The sequence below is a fragment of the Tympanuchus pallidicinctus genome, unplaced genomic scaffold (assembly GCF_026119805.1).
Source record: "Tympanuchus pallidicinctus isolate F22 unplaced genomic scaffold, pur_lepc_1.0 scaffold22, whole genome shotgun sequence".
Lineage (NCBI taxonomy): Eukaryota > Metazoa > Chordata > Aves > Galliformes > Phasianidae > Tympanuchus > Tympanuchus pallidicinctus.
The window spans coordinates 9,149,327-9,169,720 of NW_026294739.1; the positions used below are offsets into that span (position 1 = coordinate 9,149,327).

Sequence of the window (20,394 nt, forward strand, 5' to 3'; positions counted from 1 at the left end):
TTAACTCAAACTTTTTTTTTATTAAAGTATGAATGCATTTATGCTGCAGAATAGTTTACATACATTGTAAAGCAATAAGCGTATTTTCAAGGCCCTCCTCAGTATGTCTCCATGCTCAGTCTACATGCTTTAACATTGGACTTGCACATACGCACTCACATACAAACACATAAACCCACAAAGCACAGTGAGCTATCTGCTTCAATTTGCTTTCTTTTAAGGCCTCTGTAAGGTGCCCCAGTGCCCCTAACAGTACCAACATTACAAATAGCATTGTATAAAGGAGCAGCATTACTTGCAAAGTATTGATCTGCTCTTGGCCTTAAAAAATATTAAGTGAAACAAGTTTTTCCTTTTATCTGAGTTTTATTAAACATCTGCATTTAAGAAAGGCATGACTCTTTATATCTGTGAACAAGGAAAGGTATGAGAATCTTAAAATGAGCTTCTCAACCAGAACAGTTATTCAAATCTGGCTCCTACTGGACCATTTCCTTTGATTTTTATGGTAATGCAGCCCTGGCTTCCTGACTAGGAAGCACCAGCTCCATCCAGCCAGGGCCAACAGAACACAGAGTTGAGGCTACCATCTTCACACCACTTCAGACCTGAGGTTGATGAGAAGTCACAGTTCAAACACTGACAACAGACCCAAGAGTCCCTCAACTCTTTAACAGTGGGCCGCTTACTTGGGCAGCAAAATAAGGGCTCGAAAATGCCCGGATAAGGGTGCTGGCTTGCTGTACTCCTAGCCACTGAGGGAGTTTGGCCCACCCTTTTTGGTATCCTGCAGTCTGCAACTACTGGTGCTGATGAAAGAGGTGGCAGCAGGTATATTAAGAAAACAGGTACAATGAATAAAATAAAGGATAGCATATGATATAATGTGTACATACAAGCATCTTTTTTCATTCTTTAATCCGTGAAATGTGAACTAACTGCAGAATGCTAGGCCACTAGTCTAAAAGGCTATGTATGGCTGTCTTAGCCTATGTATGATCAAATTATTTTTGTGATGCATCACAGAGAGAGATTCTTTAGGAGCCATTAGGGCTTTCCAGGCCTACTTGGTCTTCTGCATCATCATCCTCCAGCTAGGAACACCAGAGGAGCAACCAATAATATTGCCTGTCCAGTCTTTTAAGATAAACAGGAACGACTCTACTTTGCAGTGTGCACCTGAACTATAGAGATGAGAAAGAGGCTGCAATGAGTGGGTGCAAGACATCTGGGGCAAAAGAGGGGGAAGCTTTTTTCTCATGTTTACAACAGCAGCAGGTTTCAATGAAACGTAATTACTTTAATGATGCATATCTTTAGGTACCAAATTACTCTCTTGATTTAAAAAGCTAGTCAGCCAAGGGTTTGGCAGTTTTTCTGTTCCCCAGTTTCAACTGTTGCTTATTCATCTATCAGCTCTGATTCCCTAGGCCGTTTCTGCCTTTGCTGAATCATGAATGAGTTCAGTCAGCCATCATCAGATTCAAATCCATGAGACACTTCCTCTGATGAACTATTCCTGTGGATCCGGCCATCACTTTTCATGCTGTGAAAAGTCTTCTTAAAGGCCTCCATCATGGCGTGAGCCAACTTCTTGGCCTCCAGCTTGCTCTCACACTCTACAGCATGGCAGTCCATCTGGTAGGACAAGTCATCGTTGATCTCCCTATAGACCCAAGCAAAGATGTTTGGGCTGATGTTGTGGTCAGCAGTGCAGTAGGCGATACGTGCTACCTGAAAGGTATCCATGTGGACTGTTGCCTCGCCTTTGAGGTCTAGATGATGCAGCCAGACTTGGAAAGGGCGAATTTCCAGAAGAGCATTAGCTGGGTAAATATCCTCCCTGGCAAGTGTGTGCTTCTTCCATAATTCAATGACTGGTTTCTCTGTGCAGCCTGACAAAAATTGCATCCCTGTTGTGGAAACTTTACCCAAATATGTAACCTGCAGAGAAGAGCAAAGATAGGTGAAACACAGGCACTAGATTCCAGTGTTGCTTCCTGCTACCCCGGGGAACTTTCTTTTGCCTGGAAAATAAAAGCAACTCACTTCCCAAACTTCCCTGTAAACCTCATCGCTTCATTAAAAAACTTCGAACTGGTTGCCAGGCATTTGTTTCTTCAAATGATTTCACCATTCAAATTCCAACACTAAAAGTGTTCAGTCTCCAAGTTTCAAGGGATTGCACTCTCTTCAGGTCACCTGTAAAAGCTCAGGTTGAAAGCCCATGCCCCTAAGCTTGTATTAGCAGGAGCAGGCCTCAGGTAGCTGGGATGCTAGCCACTTTTTTTTTTTTTTTTAATTTTATACTATTTTCAGATTATTTATTCGTATCATTTTCAGACACTAATAGTAGAGATCAGAAGAGCGCCGTCACAGCAGAAGACTTAATTAAAACTATTTAAATGTTTGTTTTCTTTACTGCTTCCACTATTTCTACTTAAGTATTAAGCCAGGAATAGCTCAAAATTGTTCGAGACTCTGTCTTTGAAAAGGGCTGAGCTACAGGGCTAAGACATTGCCTACACTGATTTAAGAAAATAAGTTGTTAAGAAAGAATAATAATAATCTAGCAGTGAAGGCAAGAAGATGTGATTATGCTAGATTTCTGTACAGCTATTTTGCTTACTTCTCCTTTTATCTAATCTACACAAAAAAAGCAGTTTTCATGCCTGTGCCCTATTTCATTCACTAAAAGTCAAAGTTACTGAGTGGTCCCTATCAAAATGCCATATTAAGTCTGTGGAAAAAAAAAATTCCCTTAACTCTCCTCAGCTGCTAAAGAAGCATTATTCCACTCACAGCTGAATGGAAGACTGCTTAATCTGGGAAAAGAGATTTCCTCCAGAAAAAGAGTAATACTATAAAAATACGATTACACAGATTATTCTCCTTATTGCTATTGTTAGAATGCTGCATTTATGAACAAATATATGAAAGCAGAATTAGTTCTAAATTATCTCTTTCAGCAGTTACTGTTTGAGGTAGAATTTGGTGCATTTCATGATGCCTTATAATATCATGTGCATTTTACTCAAGGTGATTGGGGAAAAAGTAATCACACGCGCTTTCCAAGCTTATTTCTTCAAAACATTGTATTAAGTACACAGCATCAGTATTTTATTTTTTACACGCTTTAAAAAGATTAAAAGAAAGAAATACAAGTTTGAAAACACCAAAAATCCACAAGGAATACAAATTTTGTGTTCCACACAAACAAGATTTTCCACAAAAATAATATTTTGCTGCTAGTTTCATTGGTTTTCTTAAGCTCAGAGACCTAAATTAAGTCATAATTAAGGAATAAGCTTACAAAACAGTACTGCAAGTTCATGTGGCTTAAACACTCCTGCCAAAAAAGCAATTTCATAGCACTGACATTTCAAAATAAGAAGTCTTATTCTTTGTCTATAAATATTGTTCCTCTGCATTGGGAATATTTTAAATCTTGTATGGCTTTATAATTTTTGGCACAGTGGGAACCACACCAGCTAGAGCAGTTAGCAAGGCAAGACCTACCAGAGTTTTGTTTTGTTTTATTTTATTAGTGATGAGAGATGAGTTCCCTGAAGTACTGTACAGTAACATAAGAGAAAACCTCAGAGCTTGTAATGCCAACTGAACATGTACAAAGAGCACATAAAAGACCAAAGAGTATGCAGCTGCAACATACTGTGGGGTAGTCTGACATACATCCACAGTCATGCTCCTTTGAAAAGATGGAGATCAATGTGCAGCTTTGCATGTTCACAGGTACTCAGCGTATCCTCCAAAGGTTTGCTCAGTACCACTTCATATTTGCAAGCAAGATAGCAAAAGACTAACACGTGCTGCAAGTTAATTGTGCATCTGGGGTCAGATTCAAAGCCCACTGCAGCAATAGAATTCCTTCACAGACTTCAAGGAGATCTGCAAAGCCCTTAAGAAAGAAAGCCCTTAAACCCTGAGGAAAGGAGAATTAGCCTCCTGTTCACGCACTCTGTCACTGCCCAAATGCTGCTCTGAATGCATGGCTGAAGGAGAGGTGCTGCCACTGCTGCAACGTTTGTGCCCTAGAGAAGACCAGGATTGCTTGGAGTATGCAGACAGGAACACCTCAGAGTTGAACCCAAAACCTGAGGCCCAGCAGAGAAGGGCTGCATCAAGAGGCAGATGGCAGATACCGCAGCATACTGGCAGTGATACCCAGGCAATGCTCAGGGCACCACCAGCAGCAGAGGCTGCTCCTCCCCCTGCTGCCAACAGCACCCTGACAGCTACCAACTCCCATGTGGGCTGCCCAGCTCTGGTGTTAAAAAGTAATTCCTTAAATAAAGTTATTAGATGAAGAAAAGTGGTGAATTACTCTGGATGCACACACTAGGGGCAAAGCAGCTAGTGAGAAGGATGGGGTGATGGCTCACTTACCAAAATGGACTTAACAGTCTTACTGTCCCCAGTGTGCCATGGCATAACGGTGTAGCAGCATTTGGAAAGTTGCTTCCTTACACAACGCATTGCATCATCATTATATACAATCATTTTCCTCTGAGGACACATTCATAAATACTTATGCTTAGACAATATAATGAGGCATTCACAAAGTTAAAAAAAAGGAAAAAGAAAAAGGAAGGAAGGGAACGGAAGAGCCTATCAGTGCCACTGTGTTAACCTTAAGGAACACAAGTATCTCACATTGTACCTTCTTCCAGGGGAAGAAATATATTTCCTTATGGTTCTTGCAGTCCTCGGTTTGTGCATCTCATTTTTCCAAGGAAGATCCAATTCCCTATGGATTACCTGTGCATGTTAAAAATTATCTATGTTCTTTCCATCCTCTCTGCGAAAACTGGCACTTTCCATCAGATCTTTCTCTTGCAGGCAATCCACTGCTACCCAACACAACACCGAATACTTGTGGTTTCAGCACTTCTGAGCTTGCAAACATTCAAACCTTGAGGAAAAGCCAAGATGCTCTGAAGAGCTCCTTATTTTGCCCTAGAGACTTGCCAACACCGATGTCAGTATCTGACAAAACTGTCCTCAGTGGAATAACACCATGCCTTGGCCTTTCATAACAGCCACAGACACATAAAGATGCTTCATGTCAACATACATGATGTGTCTTCCATTCCCTATGATGGACAAATAAAACCATGGAGAATTTTTATGTTGTTTTAAATGTCTTCAGTCCAGTAAAATATAGTCAAAATATGCTTTAATAACTAGGCTTGACAAAGCCTAATTACAAACTCTAAAAAGACCAAAGGAGCAGCTGACAGAAATCTTCACTACTATCACAGTCTGATGTCAAATGTAATAAGGACTTTTCAATTTTCAGACACAGTTCCTTTCTTCATAATTGAGCACATATTGTTTACCTTCAGCTCGTCTGAGAAAAGAACAGCTCAGCTCCTATACATACCAAGCACAGCTCCATAGCACCATGCAGCTGATGGCCCACTGGGCACAAAAAGCTCCACATTATAAGTTGGTTCTGCCATAAATTTTTCTTCACCTGAGCTCCAGAAGTCAAGTAGCCCAATTTTCTTTTCTCCCTCTGTCCCCCATCCCCAGTCTGTCAATTAAGATTGTTCCAGGAAAGTGGATCCAAGCTGTAAAGAGGTATAATTATTACATTACGCAGGGGCAGATGCTCTCTTGGCACAGGAGTCTGGCATGGGAACATGGATGCACACAGGACTCCAGGAGCTCTCATTCAAGACTGTGATCAAAAAGTCATACAGAAAATGAACTACTTGATTATTTAATATATCTTATTTCCTTGACATCAGACAACAAGCGCCTTGTTAACACAGTTAACAAAGAAAATGAAAAAAAAATAATGAAATGAAGCACTGGACTTGAGCCATCAGTTATTTTACCCTGCGTATCTGCAATCACCCAAGTCCAGGCTCTGATATGAAGTACAGTATTTGTTACCGAAACAGCACCATCACAGAGTGTAACAGCAGCAGAGAGAAGGTTAATGATCCTGAGTGGCTGATCCCACAGAGGCAGTGGCTGGCCCTGGGAGAGGAAAAGGAAAGCCAGCTGGGATAGTACAACAGCCCTGAAGAAGCTGGAATCTTAACTGATCTCAGCGCTGGTGACTCTCTCCCCCACCATATGGCTCTCTATCCTTCCTATCATCATCTCTGGATGCTCAGATATCTCTGGATTCTCTCTATTCTCCCACAGTCCTGGTGCAGCCTGGCAGGACTGGCCATGATGTCTGCCAGAGCTATAGTGACAGGGACACAGTACAGCATCGGGAAGGCCAGCCAGGAGACAAGGCATTGCTGCAGTGGGAGCATGCAGCAAGCACCCAATGCTCTCCCTGTGCTTTCACAGTACCTTCATCAACCACCACCAGCGCAGCGCTAGAGCACTCGCTGCCAGCCGACGTCCCATGGCCTGGCCTGGCCTGGCCCAGCCCTGCTTGCGCGTGGGCAGCGACTGCTTCAGGCCAGCAGTGCAGGGATGTAGAGCCAAAGAGCACTTTTTGGCTCTGGAGAAAAAATAAAAATATCCCAGACATTCCACTGGGTCACTAAGCAAATATTGTGATCTGCATTCAAGCAACGTTTGCTCAAGACCCAAAAAGCTAACTCAGTTAAGGGGAGAAAAAAGGCTGCACAGTTTGCTCTGCCTGACGCGGCTGCTTTGCCCACACAGAGGCCTTCCAAGCAAAGCTTTCACAGCACAAACATGAGGCCTTTGTGGGAACTGCTGGGCTCCACAGAAACGCTCCGTAAGTGCAGTGGCTCACAGATACGTGTGAAGAAGCGTTTTATTTTAGAGAAGCAGTTCAGAGGGAGAGCAGATTGAGCTGGGCAACCATCTAATGGAAAATAACCATTGCCTGATGGCTGCCCTTCAGTTTAGGAGGGAGAGGAACTGCCACCCTTCGCTAACATCAGATCTTGCTGAGGAACAAAAATGCAGCTCTCGAAGAAGAAGGGAACACCCTTCTTCTGGGGAGGGAGCTGCCAGCCAGGCTTCCCACGGTGGTATATTGGGTGAGCAGCAGGAACACCAAGCTCCAAAGAGCCGAGCACCTATGGGGCTCAAGCCCTAATTCCTACCACTGCATGAAGGCAAGGAGGGAATGGTGATGGTTGATAAATTTCATGTTTGGTAAATAAATGTGCTGGAAAAGATTTACTTTTTACAGCTTAATTGGAATCAATTGAGAGGAATCAAACAAAAAAAAAGCAAACTGGCTCCACAAGCCAAATAGCCAGTATAGGATAAAGAAGGCAGCAAGTGAGGTCTCCTTTGGACACACAACCCTGAGAAATGCAGCAGTCTGATCTTTTCACCTTGTATTACACCAGACTGCTGCTCAGTGAGTTTCTTTATAAACTATCCGGGATATAAAATTACTGTCCTCAGTAAGAGCAGACTATTACGTTCTGTCCAACTGGCAAAACCCAGTTAACTAAGCCCAAAGACAACCTCAGGCAGAGCCAGCTCTGCATCCTCCACAGCACCGCTCCCTGCAGCCACCCATTAACAACAAAGGGATATTCTTTTGCATTTCATTTTCCACTGGACAGGAAACTCTTTTTGTGGTTTGGCTTGTGGAGATGAGTCTGAAATGAAATCAAGTGGAACTAGCAAGCTGAAATTAGCTTGTACTCAGAGACACTTGGGTCTCAGTGTGAGTGAATACCGCACTATCTGAAAGTCAAGGAATCACACAAATTCTAACAGCAATTTAAAATAGTTGCAGTGCTAGACATAAATGAATGAACAAGATCATAAGGAACCTCAGCAGGATGGCTGGACACCCAAATGTACAAGATTATGACTGCTTTTATTCTGAATTATTTTTCATCTTGATATTTAGATCACTTTCCTCTTTCGACTCCTCTCCTTGCCTCACATAACTTCCCTTATCTATGCTCAGTCACTATTGGGTAGAAATCCTTTCTTGGATACCCCAGGTCTTTTCCTGCTGTCTTCAGGAGACTTCTCAGGGTGAGGAGAAGCGATGAGGAAGCAGCCAGGGAAGCAAGAAGAAAACCAACCCGCACTCCAGTTACTACTGACAATTACTTGGACAACCCTTCAGACAAAATCCTTCCAAAACTATCCCTTCTCATTTCAAAAGTTACTTTGAGAAGACTCTTCTGCTAGGAGAATGTGGCGTAAGTTTGTATGAGAATAATCTCCCCCAATACAGGACCTCATTTATTTTCATGCTTAAATTACATCATTACATCTTTTCTTACACATTATTTATAATATCTATCAAGGATGGAAATCAGATTAAGTAACTCATCATGTTTCAGAAAGCTTTTCGGTCCTAGCTTCCTCACAGCTGTTATCTTGTAACAGAGGGAAGGAGCACATGGGTACAGGGGGAACAAGCTGGTTGCTTTCATTTTTTTCCCTTTCCAGCTCACTGAAAGCTCATGTTGGCATCAGTCCTACGAAAACCTCCAATTGTATTTAATGGAGCATGCAAAGGATGAGTACAGGAACGGCTGTATAATGTGGGCCACTGCTTCCACTAAGGCACTTTATATACTCTCCAACACTTTGGATACTAAAGTACTCCCAGAAAGCCAGGAGAATTGCATGTTTTTCAGGATCTTTTATGGTTAAGAGATTTGTTCTTAGGGTTCCGTTCTTTGAGCATTACCCATGAGATCTTTGTATTTCCCCTTTAGTTCTTCCTTTCAAAAGAAGATGCCAAGTAATAAAAATGAGCAAAACCCATGTTACTAAGATATCGATTTCTTGAGACCAAATAGCTCAACTGTGCTTGCTTTTTGGCACAGCTTAACAACACCTGAAATTAAGAGCAAAAGGGAAAGGAGCCAGCTGAAGACGATTACAGATTGTTTTTGTATTTCAAGAAGTGTTAGGCCTATATTGAAGGAGAAACAGGGATTAAAAAATAAATTAAAAGGATGAAAACTAAACCATTTCAGCTCTTCCTCCCACTGAGTGTTGCAAGACCAGTAAAATCGGGAAAAAAGCAAAAAACAAAAACAAAACCCAAGCACAGTAATCACAAAACAAACCACAAAGACACAAAAGAGTCCCAGAAATGGCAGCTCTTGTTCCTTCTGCTATCCTCCCCATACTGTAAATGCATTCCCCCCAAGAAAAAAGGAGACCACGGAAATATTAACTGCCATATAAACACAACTATACCCACATCTTCAAAGTCTCCTATAAAAGAACAGAATTATTAGTTTTACATCTCCTCCATGTATCACTATGTGAAATGAGCTTCATGACTTAGCAAAGAGATTTTTTTCTAGCACTCAAAATTTACAGCATCTCCAGGAAAAGTTTTATTCCAAAGCTGCCAAAGTAATACACTACACTGTACAGCCTACACTGGGCTGCAGCCCTTACACTGAAACAACGAGAAGCAGACTTTGCATATTTCAACAGAATAATAAGCACTAAATATGTTATTAAAAGATAATACAGTTAAATGGCTCTTTTTATTGCTAAGTGAGTCTTCAGATAAATACACCTGATTCATGTATATTTGATCAAATTCCATTCTGGGGGCACAACAACCCAGGCTGTGTAAAGACAAAAAGAATACAACATCACTGCCTCTAAGTGGTTTAAGACATCATGTTACCATCTAACCAGCAATGTCCCACTTAACAATGCAGCGTTATGTTAGCAGACAAAACAAAGATTTAAAAAAACCAAACACGTCCCAAAGAGTAAGTATAGGCCTAGAAGATCATGATGCCATATCAAATTAAATTCATTTCAAAAGCCATGGTTCACAGTGTCTCCAATGTTCTGTTTTCACAACGGATTTAGTGTTGGCCTGTGCCTTCATTGCAGTCACTTTCCATTTGGCTCAGGTGGGTAATCTGTTTCCAACCAGTACAGAAAGAGCCAAAAGCAATCCTCAGCCTACATAAGGAACCAGTGAATTGGGTAGTGATGCAGGGTGCCTGGTCCCAGAGAGCTTCATCTCCTAGGAATCTCTCCAGGCAACACAAGGTCCTTTACAGTGACTTGGTGTGGAAGCCCCCCTCCTAGTCTAGCTAATTTAATCCCTGCATCACCTGCATACCTCTCCAAAAAAGCTGTGTTACCCCCAACCCACTCTCCCAGCATATATTTCAGCTCTAAGATGATAAGTCTACACAGCAGCCAAAAAGCACCATCCAGAATAACCTGGAGAAAAAAAAAAAAAAAAAGCAGGATGGGAAGAGTTCTACAGTGCCAAGTTCAGGCAAAATGAAAGGAAGACATCTGGTTTGGAGAGACTGGAAGGCAGCACTCCGAAGTGGAGGACTGTCTGAAAGAGAGAAGGGGAGCGGGGCAAAGGTCCTCTCTGCAGGCAGCTCTGGTTATCATTACTTCAATTTAGGTATCTACTATAGCAGCTTTCCTGCGGTATAATTCAGAAGGCAGTAGGTCAGAGCAATCACTATTCACACCAGCTGTACAGACAGCAAACTCCTAAGAGCTCCCTTCATACCCGTAGCTCATTTCTCTGATATTACAGAGGTCATCACTCTTACAAAGGGCGAAAACTGATTTTCATAGTTTCACTGGCCCTGAAGTTGATTTTGCATAGATTTAGTGACATTACCTGTAGTAAACAGCCCTACTGCTGATCTGTTTGACAAACAACAACCTGGTTTGCAAGTTTTGGTGATATCTGGAATAAAAGAAACTACTTCTGATGGAAATAGATCAGACTTCTACTGCTTTTCTTGCGACTCACTGTCCTCATGAAAAATAAATACCTCAGTTAAAAAGATAATAATCAATAACATTACATAAAAGTCCCAATCTTGCAGTTCTAAGCCAACCAAAACAACCGTCTGGATTTTAAAAAGATTGCTCTAATTTGTATTTGCAGAGGATCTCTGTATTTTTAGTATACTATGAAAGAAAGGATATAAAAATACAGTGCCAAAACGCAACGGTAGGATCAATACGAATTCAGAATGGCTGCTGAGCAACACATTCATCTGTGCTCTGTATCCCACCTTGCTTTAGGAGAAAAAGAAATACAGCTGCGGCCCCATTTATTCCCTGTTTATCTTCCTCTTTGCAGCCTGGCAGTCGCAGGGACTGTACAGCAAAGCCCTGCACAGCAGGGAGCCCAGCAAATGCTCTGCCACTCAAGTTTGGGCACCTTTACTCCAATTGCTGCTTGGTATAAACAGGGATGAAAGTCTCAGTACTGAAGAAAACAACACTGACACTCTGAAATCACTCTTCAGCATGACAACAAAAGACAACTTCCTCAAGCAAAGGACATTACAGGTGGTCTATGATGTCTCTGAGCAAAATGCATCCCTCCCTACAAAACCGCCACTCTGCAGCACAATGGCCTCAATGAGCTCTCATTAGCTAACAGTTAGTAACATTGCCGAGCTGTGACTACGATGTATAGCTGATAGAAATCCTAGAAGTCTGATGATAGTGTTCTCCACAGAAACAGTTACTGGAATGCTTTCCATCAACAAGGTGTCTCACAGCTCCCTAAAAAATGCTTAAGAGACAGAGAAAACAGCATTTAGGGTAACACAGAATTTACTGTAGGTTGGACACTTTGATGTTTGCAGTAAAAGCATACACTACATTATTCATGCCCTATTACCTGCTTCTAGCCTTGCACTCCTCTCCTCTGGTATCTCCTCATAGGAACAAGCCAATATGTCTTGCAGGGCTGAAACCAGGTAGAAACCAGGGCAAAGCCAAGAACAGCATTAAAGTTTAAGCTGCGTATGCAAAAACTTAAATCTACACCGGCCAATCTGTTCCTGTGTGGGAAAATATCCTGCTACTACAAGAAGAAACTCACATACACTATATAAATATATATATAAATTTAAAAGAGGAGAAATGGAAAAATTGTTTCTCACTCGAGGCAAAGGCAGCTAGCACACAGTGCTTTTCTGGAGAATCTTCTTTTTTTCCCAAGGAGAAAAAGCTGAAATACAAGTTAGTCCCTACCTGAAAAACTAAGTCATGTAACAGATAATATAGATTCCAAAAAGCTCTTGCTGAACCATTCCCAGGGTAGATAAATACAAACCACAGCACACTCTTCATTGGATAGTTCATAGTCATCCCTGGGTCATTCATAAGAACGCTACCTCAAATGTAGATAATTTGATCATAAATCAATGATTAGAATGAATACTGACCAGTTTATCCAGACTTGTTTAATTTAAGACACTGGGCAGAAATTTTAGAACATGAACAGAAGAAATTCCATGAAGTCATCTAAAGGAAGTGCATCCCACGGGTGGGTCATTACCATAGAGGATACCAGCCAGAAAAGGCTAATAAAAACAGAGAAGCTGTGAGATCCCAGCAGAACTGCCACCTGTGCTCTCCTGGAGGCGGTCCAGGAGGATGACAGCACAGGACCACATACCAAAGCAAAATCTACTCTGTTACACAAGGTTGCTGTACTTTGGAAAAACACATAACTGGCACAATTAGGTTTAGCAAGTAAGAACTTGAGGCAAAAATCACTTTGGCTACTTCTTACAGATTGGGTTTGGACTTGTACTACAAACTATCTGAAAGAAATCATAAAAGCAAATGTTTCTCTTTGATGTAAACCAAATTGCTCTGGAGGGCTTCTTTTTAAAAGGAAAACAGCCTTCTCACTTTATGCTTTAGGCACAGGGGATAACGTTCTTCACACTTTCTGAGTAACAATCAGACTCTTTTGTACACAACACAAAGTCAGCTATAGACAAGATATTGTATTTGAACTAATTAAATCAAGGATGCAATGGCAAGAATAGGTTTAACTTACACGTATTCTTCCTCTGTCCCAGTAACCAAGCTGCCACATTCTTGAAGCATTTTTTCTTTTTTTTTTTTAATGAAAACAAAGGAAAGACACACTATGCACACGACACACCCACCTGCTAAGAGAACAGAAATTTGTATCCAAGGGTGCACTACAAGTGTGGAAAAGGATGTATATCTCTGGGTTTTGTCAGCTGGTATAACCATTATCTTAGGCTCGGAAGATTTCTGTAATGGTCAACAGAGGATGAATGCAATTCCTTCCATGTAGATGGATAATGCTCAAAGAAGGCTCTGACTTAGGTAAGTGTATAACTATTTTTTTTTTTTCACGATATTACCTGTTAGGGAATAATACTCTCCTAATCCAAGTCTTCAACTTTATATGCACTCCGCAACAGGTGATACTCAGCCAAAGAAAACACCTGACGGATGCTGGAACGTGCATAATACTACGGAAGAAGAAAAGCAAAACACCATTCATTCTGAAGATTTACTAAATTCCTGGTTAAAGGAAGCTATTGCCAATCTCTTTTCCAACAGATATCAGTTTGAAGTTACTAAGATATGACTGTATTTCTTTCTTATTAAAAAGTGTCAAATCTTTGACAACAAATGAAAAGACAGAAGGAAATCACCAAGGTCATAGAGCAAAAATTACTTTGGGCTTTCAGGTCTTCAATGTCAGCCCACATGGAATTATTTCATGTTTCAGCAGCAGGGAATAGAGCAGTGTTTTTCAGTTTGCACTCCCCTTACACTGACTTCATGAAGAAGAGCAACAGCTGAAACCAAAATGTGATTGTGACGTCCTTGAACAAGAAAAGGCATAAAAGCTGGTCAGGATAGCTGGCCAGGGAGAACACTGAGGAAGAATTGGAGGTCCCAGAAACACTCAAGGTGTTCCTTGCTAGCTAACCATAAAGAGAAAACAAGCAACAGCATTAGTAATACTTTTCCAAAAGCTTTATAAGTTCTATGATATTGTTTGATCTATGATTATCAAGATAAACAGGCCAGTATAACAACTTGAAGCAACAGCAAAGCCCTGGTTCTGGTTCATGCAATACTGTTGTCAGACAAACATCTATCTGATGTATTTCATACTGTCCTTAAGCTAGCCCTAGACATTGCCTAAAAGGAAGGTTGTTTGGGCTTTGACCCATTCTGTAGAGGATTTCCAGCATTTGTGAAGTAAAGAAACAAATACAATCCTAACCTCTGGCACAGAGCACAGCAGGCAGAAATGTGATGGCCAGCCCAGCTCTGGTACACTGCTGGCTGTTGTTTGCATCAATCCCCTGTTTTTTAACAATCAGTCAGTTAGATATCTGTTCCTTCACCTCTTTTTCAGCTGTGCATCCTGTAGTCACTTGCATTAAAGAAATTGTACTGATGTACAGATCTATAAAGCTCATAGAGAACTGACAAAAATATAAAGGCTTCATTAAAGATTTTCTCAATATGGTAAGCTGTTTAGTATATACAACTGAATGTCTGATACCTCAGGTTTATGCATAGTGTGGAAGTACATCAATGATACATGTAAAAACATGAGACTACTAAAGCATCTCTCAAAACAGATGAAAGTGAAACCATAGTGCCATACGGTGAACGAGAAACCAGAGCCAAGACAAATACTCTGCTTTTCCCTAGTGTGGCCTAGACACCATTCTAACAGCTGTGTTGAGCCAAAACTAAAACAGAAAAAGGATCAAAAGCCCATTCTCGTGGCTACTAAAGTCTTCTGAAATGCTTGAACCTATCAGGAAGAAAATCCTGTGGCGATACAGGGATGACATGTGCTTGGATTAATCATGTTCATGAGTAATTTGCAGAAAAGCTATTGTGCGAGGCAAAAGTGATCTGTCTAGGCTGATAGAGGAGAAGAATGGAAAAAGTACATTGTATATTAAATGAAGCTACCAGTAGGGGCCTGGAAATCACAAAAGGTCAGTTGAAGAGCTTGCCATCACTGTAGCAGTAGCATGAGTGTAACCTCCATCTCCACTCCTAAATACATTCTGCATAACATTTCTAATCACTGTGGGCTGGTTGGCTGAGAAGGACAGAATGATGAAACACAGAGGAACCCCACCTCAGCCAACCATACCCTCTCCAGCACTGCATCATCCCCCTCTGCATCTTCAGCTAGGCTAGAGCAGAGTAAGAGTGGACCCATACCCAGACAATTTCCTAGGCAGTGAGCTCACCTGAGAGCAAGAGATGGGGTTCTCACAAGGGTGACCCATCTCTCAGCACCAGCTGGCAGCGCTCAGCACTGGCCAGGCTGTGAAATGAAGCCACATCTCCTTCTAAAGGGCTACTACGCTTTCAGCACTTCTCAACTGAGGATCTGAGCCTTTTTTTTTCTTTCACTTTTTTCTTTTTTGAAACAAACCCAGAGTGATCAATGAAGGTATCTAATGAAGGCATATAAGCTCTGTATCTTTTAGCCATCATATGCTAAATCCTAAAACAAGTATATGCTGAAACATAAACATCTATTTCTGTTGTATAACTAATCTGAACTAACAATGGGAACTTGTGCAATAAAGCAGTGGAATAGTCTACTAGGTCACACGACTGGAATTCTAAATGTTTGGCTTAACTTCCCAAATACCACTTTTCAACCCCTAAATCATCACTGGAAATCAGGTTCAAGAACAGAAACTCATGAGAAATTGGTCATACATTTTCCTATGACAGTCCATTGCTACTTATGAGGAAAACACAAAGTGTTCTTTGTTAAGATAAAAATGAAGAATGACTTCCCATTGAGAGTTTTTAAAGTATATACTGTTACACAGCTGTTAAATCTGTTTATAGTTCTCCTACTATGAAAAAAGACCACACTTCCAATATTACTGCAATTATCAGTCTTTAAGGATGCCATTCATAATGAAGTATAAATCCAGTATAAAAACACTGTAACTTTAGCCAATAAAAGTTTAATTTTATTTCAATTAAAAATATTAGAAATTAACGATCTTCTTTGCAATTTGAATACAAACCAGAAAGCATATTAAAAATTTGTCCTCAAAGAGCACCTAATATCACAAGAGAGCATCCCCACATAGGTCCCATATTCAATGCAGAGACATTCATGAAATGAAGTTATGCAACTCAAAAAGAGCTAAAGACATCTGAAAACACGAAGTTTGATTAGCATTTGCAGTTTAAAAGTCTGAAATTTCAGCCCTGGTCTGATATGGCCTCCCTCCACAGGAAGCTGACATTTGAAAGACTGCTTAGAGAAAGAAGGAAGGCATCTATGCTCAATCCAAATGTGTAGATGTACAGCTGTCAGACAAATTACAATCATTTACCCCAAACAGGGCTGGGTGATTAACACTAGGCACAGCGTTAAACAATGAACCAACCTGCAGTGAATGGCACCAACTTTTCCTTCTTTTTAAAAACAGCCATTAGACTTAACAATGCTCTGTGATAGGAAGACTCCAGGAAGAACCAAGATTCTTTCTTATCTGCAGAGATAAATCCTGCCTTGAAGAGGGCCTACAGGAAAGCTGGGGAGCTTTCCACTTTCTATGAGGGCACATAGCAACAGGACAAGGGGAAATGGTTTTACACTGAAGGAGTGTAGATTTAGACTAGATATTAGGAAAAAATTCTTTACTGTGAGGGTGCTGAGACGCAGGAACAGGCTGCCCAGAAAGTTGTAGATGCCCCCCCCCCCGGAAGCACTCAATGCCAGGCTGGATGGGCAACCTGGTCTAGTGGGAAGTGTCCCTGACTAGATCAGGGGGCTGGAACTAGATGATATTAATGGTCTCTTCCATCCCAAATTATATGACTCTGTGATGATATCCCATTTTCATTAGCAACAAGAGCTCTACCCTGTGCATTTACTCTGAAATACTGCTAAAGGTTCTCTTCCAACAGCTGCCTTCACAGCTACATACGTAAGACAGTAGGCTGGAGTTAACTATTAATCTCGCAAAAAAGAATTACATTGATGTCACATAGTTTGAATAGTAATTATGCTATGAGCTAGAAACCATTCACTGTAATAAAAATGGTTATAAACAATTCTAGATCCGCAGAGTATGATGGATGATTCGTTATGACACTGAATAATCTTTTAAACATTGCACTGCCTAAATTCCAGCGCATCCTAAGTTTGAGTATGATCCAGTAACTCAAATTTGATTCACATCACAGTTTTGCTTGACTTGTGATAACTTAAAATTATGAATTACAGTTGGATGCTCTGAGATGGCTTTGCCAACAAGGTCAATTAAATGTAATGTTTTATTTGCTTTTTTTTCTTCTTAAAAAAAGTGGGGTAAGGTACTCAGACATTTTGGACATCCCGTAAACACAGCATAATATCAGTGTCAAAAAGAATCTTGGACGCGATACTAAGGCTGGATGAAAGAACAGCAATAAGTTATACACAGCAATGGATGCAGCAGCTTGAACATCTGCCTCCAACACCAACCTTCTTCATAATGGCATCTTCTAGGAAAAAAATATTCTTGCAAACTAACCAAAGATCTTTTACAATGGATATTTTGAAACTTTAATCCACCTTCAATAACAACCTATTTTTTATGATTCCTCCTATTTTCTGGAGGAGAAAGTTTGGAAAGATGATTGTTTCTTTTTGTTACCACTTGACAGCTAATCCAGTTTGATATTTATATTGTACCAGAATAATGAAACGTCAAACTGGATATTATAGTACATTTCTGAAGATAGTAATTTAACCTTCAACAATTCAGTTTGATTGAGTGCTGTCTACACACTTGCAAATAGTTGTATTTCAGATCCTTGCAATCTGGTGACAGTAGTAGACCCTCCCCCTGTTAGATTGCTGGTCTGGAGTGCCGCTTGGTGGCCAAGTACAAGCATTCACACCTGCTGTGGCAGACAGCTATCTGAAACCAGTTGAGTGGACTCACAACCCACCAAAATAGTCTTGTAATCTACGGTTTGAAACACACTGGATTTGGAAATAATCATGCTACAGCTGCTTAAATGACAGCCCCTTCACAAAAACTCACCATGGGGTACTGTTGGTAGTCAACAATCTCTTGATGAACCTCCAACTCTAGAGGTCAAATCTTTCACCTCTCAAGCGAAAAAAAAGCAGATTCATAGCGGGGCTGTAAGCACATTGTCTTGTGCATCAAGCACAGAGACAGATCTGTAACACATCTTCACATGTGGATAACTTTGGATCTTGTAGATCTTAGTTGAGATAAATAGTGAAAAACAAAAACAGATTCCTGAAACAACCAGTTCATTCACGTAAGCCAAAGAAGCCATTTCAAACAAAGAAAGAAACAGAAACCGAGATGGGGCATTCAGCTAGCAGCTCGCAATGCTGGGAGGATCTCATTATGGCACCACTTGTACACCGACATTACAGGACACTCAGTTACTATTTATTTGCTTGTAGAATTTCATTAACTCCAAGACGGAGGCGAACTTGCATCACCAGGTCAGAACCAGGCCAGAGTCAAGGGCAAAGGACACCCTGTATCATCGGAAAACCTCAGCTTCCTCTCAGTCAACTGCCTCATAGACACTACAATGCAATAGCAATTTCTTTGTTCCTTCTTGCTTCTTCACAGAAGAGCGGGCAAGAGCAGCAGAACTAATATTCAGCACAGGCATGATGGTGCAGGTACGAGGTAAAGGAAAACATGGAGAAAATTAGTTTATACCTGGCCTATATATTTGAGAGATATAAAAGAATAATAGCAAAAAAAATGATGTAGCAGTACAAAAAGTTGAGCACTCCCTTACAATCATCTGAGTTAGCTGCACTGTTTCTTCTCCTCTTGGGTAGTACAATGTATGTGAAAGAAGGCCAGAAGTGAGTATCTTGGGTGAAGAACCTTAACTACAGAAATGAGATTATATCAATGTCAAAGATCTGTTATTATTATTATTCATAGTTTTATTATGAGCTTTCCAAGTTGCTGGCTGGTCTCCCAGAACATTTTTACCTTTTGTTTTCTCTCCATGGTAAATGGCTCATGGTAACATTTAATAAATCTAATCAGAGCACACTTTTATGGTAAATATTATTATCTGAATAAATCCTAATCAGATCAAATTAGCTGAATATTCAGCCTTCCTCAGTAACTCATGCACAGCAGCTTAAAGAGATGAAACAGTGCTACCTTACAATAGTTTGATATCAGACATTTAAACAACTGCCAAATACAACACAAGGCAGGAAAAGATAATTAATTCCTTAATTAAAAAAGACACAAACACATCCTACATCAATCTATACCAGGGGGCAAGACTGCTGCCTTGATATGACCGAAAAGGGGAATTAGTCTAAATGAATAGGAAACTGTCTGAAAAGCCAGAAAATGCTCTGCAGAGAGAGCTGGACCTGAGCAGGAAAACCTCTGAGGTTCAGAACACTCTGAAGTTCAGGCTTCAGTGGCAGCCTGGGATGCTGGAGGCATTTATGATGATACGAGGTAAGGTCACCACAGTTGTATCTGCACTGTTGCAGCACAGCTCTATTTCTGGAAGGAAGAGGGGAAGGAAAAGGGGGAAGAAAAAAAAAAAAGGGGAAGAAAAAGGAACAAGATAAAACCACATGCTTTTGTGAGAAGTCTGGGAGCTCGCTGTTCCCCACGATTGCAGTGTGTGAGCAAGCAGCAGGCTTTTTGTGGCAAGATTTGCATAAAGAGAACTTAGAAATAAAGATTTGTGCCAAAACCACATCATACTCCAGGGGATGTGCCAGCAGAACACCTCAAAGACATAAAAAGCAATATATTCAAAATACTTTTAAATTACTTCATCCTAATAAAAAAAAAGGTTCAACCACTGAATTTCTGCAGGGAGTCACATCCTATGTTACACAGTACTTGAAAATGTGAACAAAAGGCCCTGTAGCTGTTCAAGGCCAGGCTGGATGGGGCCCCAGGCAGCCTGATCTACTGGTTGGCAGCCCTGTCCATGGCAAGGGATTGGAGCTCAGTGACTTTTGTGATCCCTTCCAACCTCAGTCATTCTATGATTTCATGATTCTATAACTTGCTGAGCACAAGCGAGCTGTAGACCTGTGGCATGGCACATACCACAGCAGCACCTAGAGTGGCTGTGCTGGAACATGGCGAGTTGGAAGCAGCCATGCCCCATGGAGCCCAGTGCTGCAGGAACAGAGGGCTGTGCCCGGTTTGTGCAGCATGCACCTAGCAGCCACAAGCCCAGCTCTCCAGCTCCATGTGCTTTTCCTACTGTTAGTGAAGTGCTTAAGCACAGGAACCTACCACACACTCTTTGTATAACAGGAAACATTTACTTTTGTGAATGATTATAAACAGAAGGCTCTTGAAAGAGCTTACCCTTCAACAGGACCCCTTAAATATTTACATTTTGCAGGCCTACGTGTAGCAAGGAGTGTTTACTGCAAGGCTGCTCTGACCACACTTCATATCTTGCACACAGCATGCAGCTGTACTGCATCTCTCACTGCAGGGCTAAACCAGGGGGAACAGATTGCTGCTATTACAGCCTATCCTTCCCTCCAAACTCTGATTAGAATTTTACTAAGTAAGAAACCTAAGATGAGACAAAATGAGGAAGGAATGAAACAGGGACATTTGACTCATTCCTGTGACATGACTGAAGCTT

General features: G+C 41.0%; 1 protein-coding gene across 2 annotated transcripts in view; it reads right to left on the reverse strand.

The window, feature by feature from the left end:
• PID1 (phosphotyrosine interaction domain containing 1) overlaps positions 1 to 20,394 on the reverse strand; it is a 78,797-nt gene continuing 58,403 nt past the window's right edge. For both annotated transcript variants that reach the window (XM_052686838.1, XM_052686839.1), the window contains exon 3: positions 1 to 1,944. In XM_052686838.1, coding sequence (XP_052542798.1) covers positions 1,468 to 1,944 — 477 coding nt within the window. In that variant the 3' untranslated portion in view covers positions 1 to 1,467. The remainder of the gene's footprint in view (positions 1,945 to 20,394) is intronic.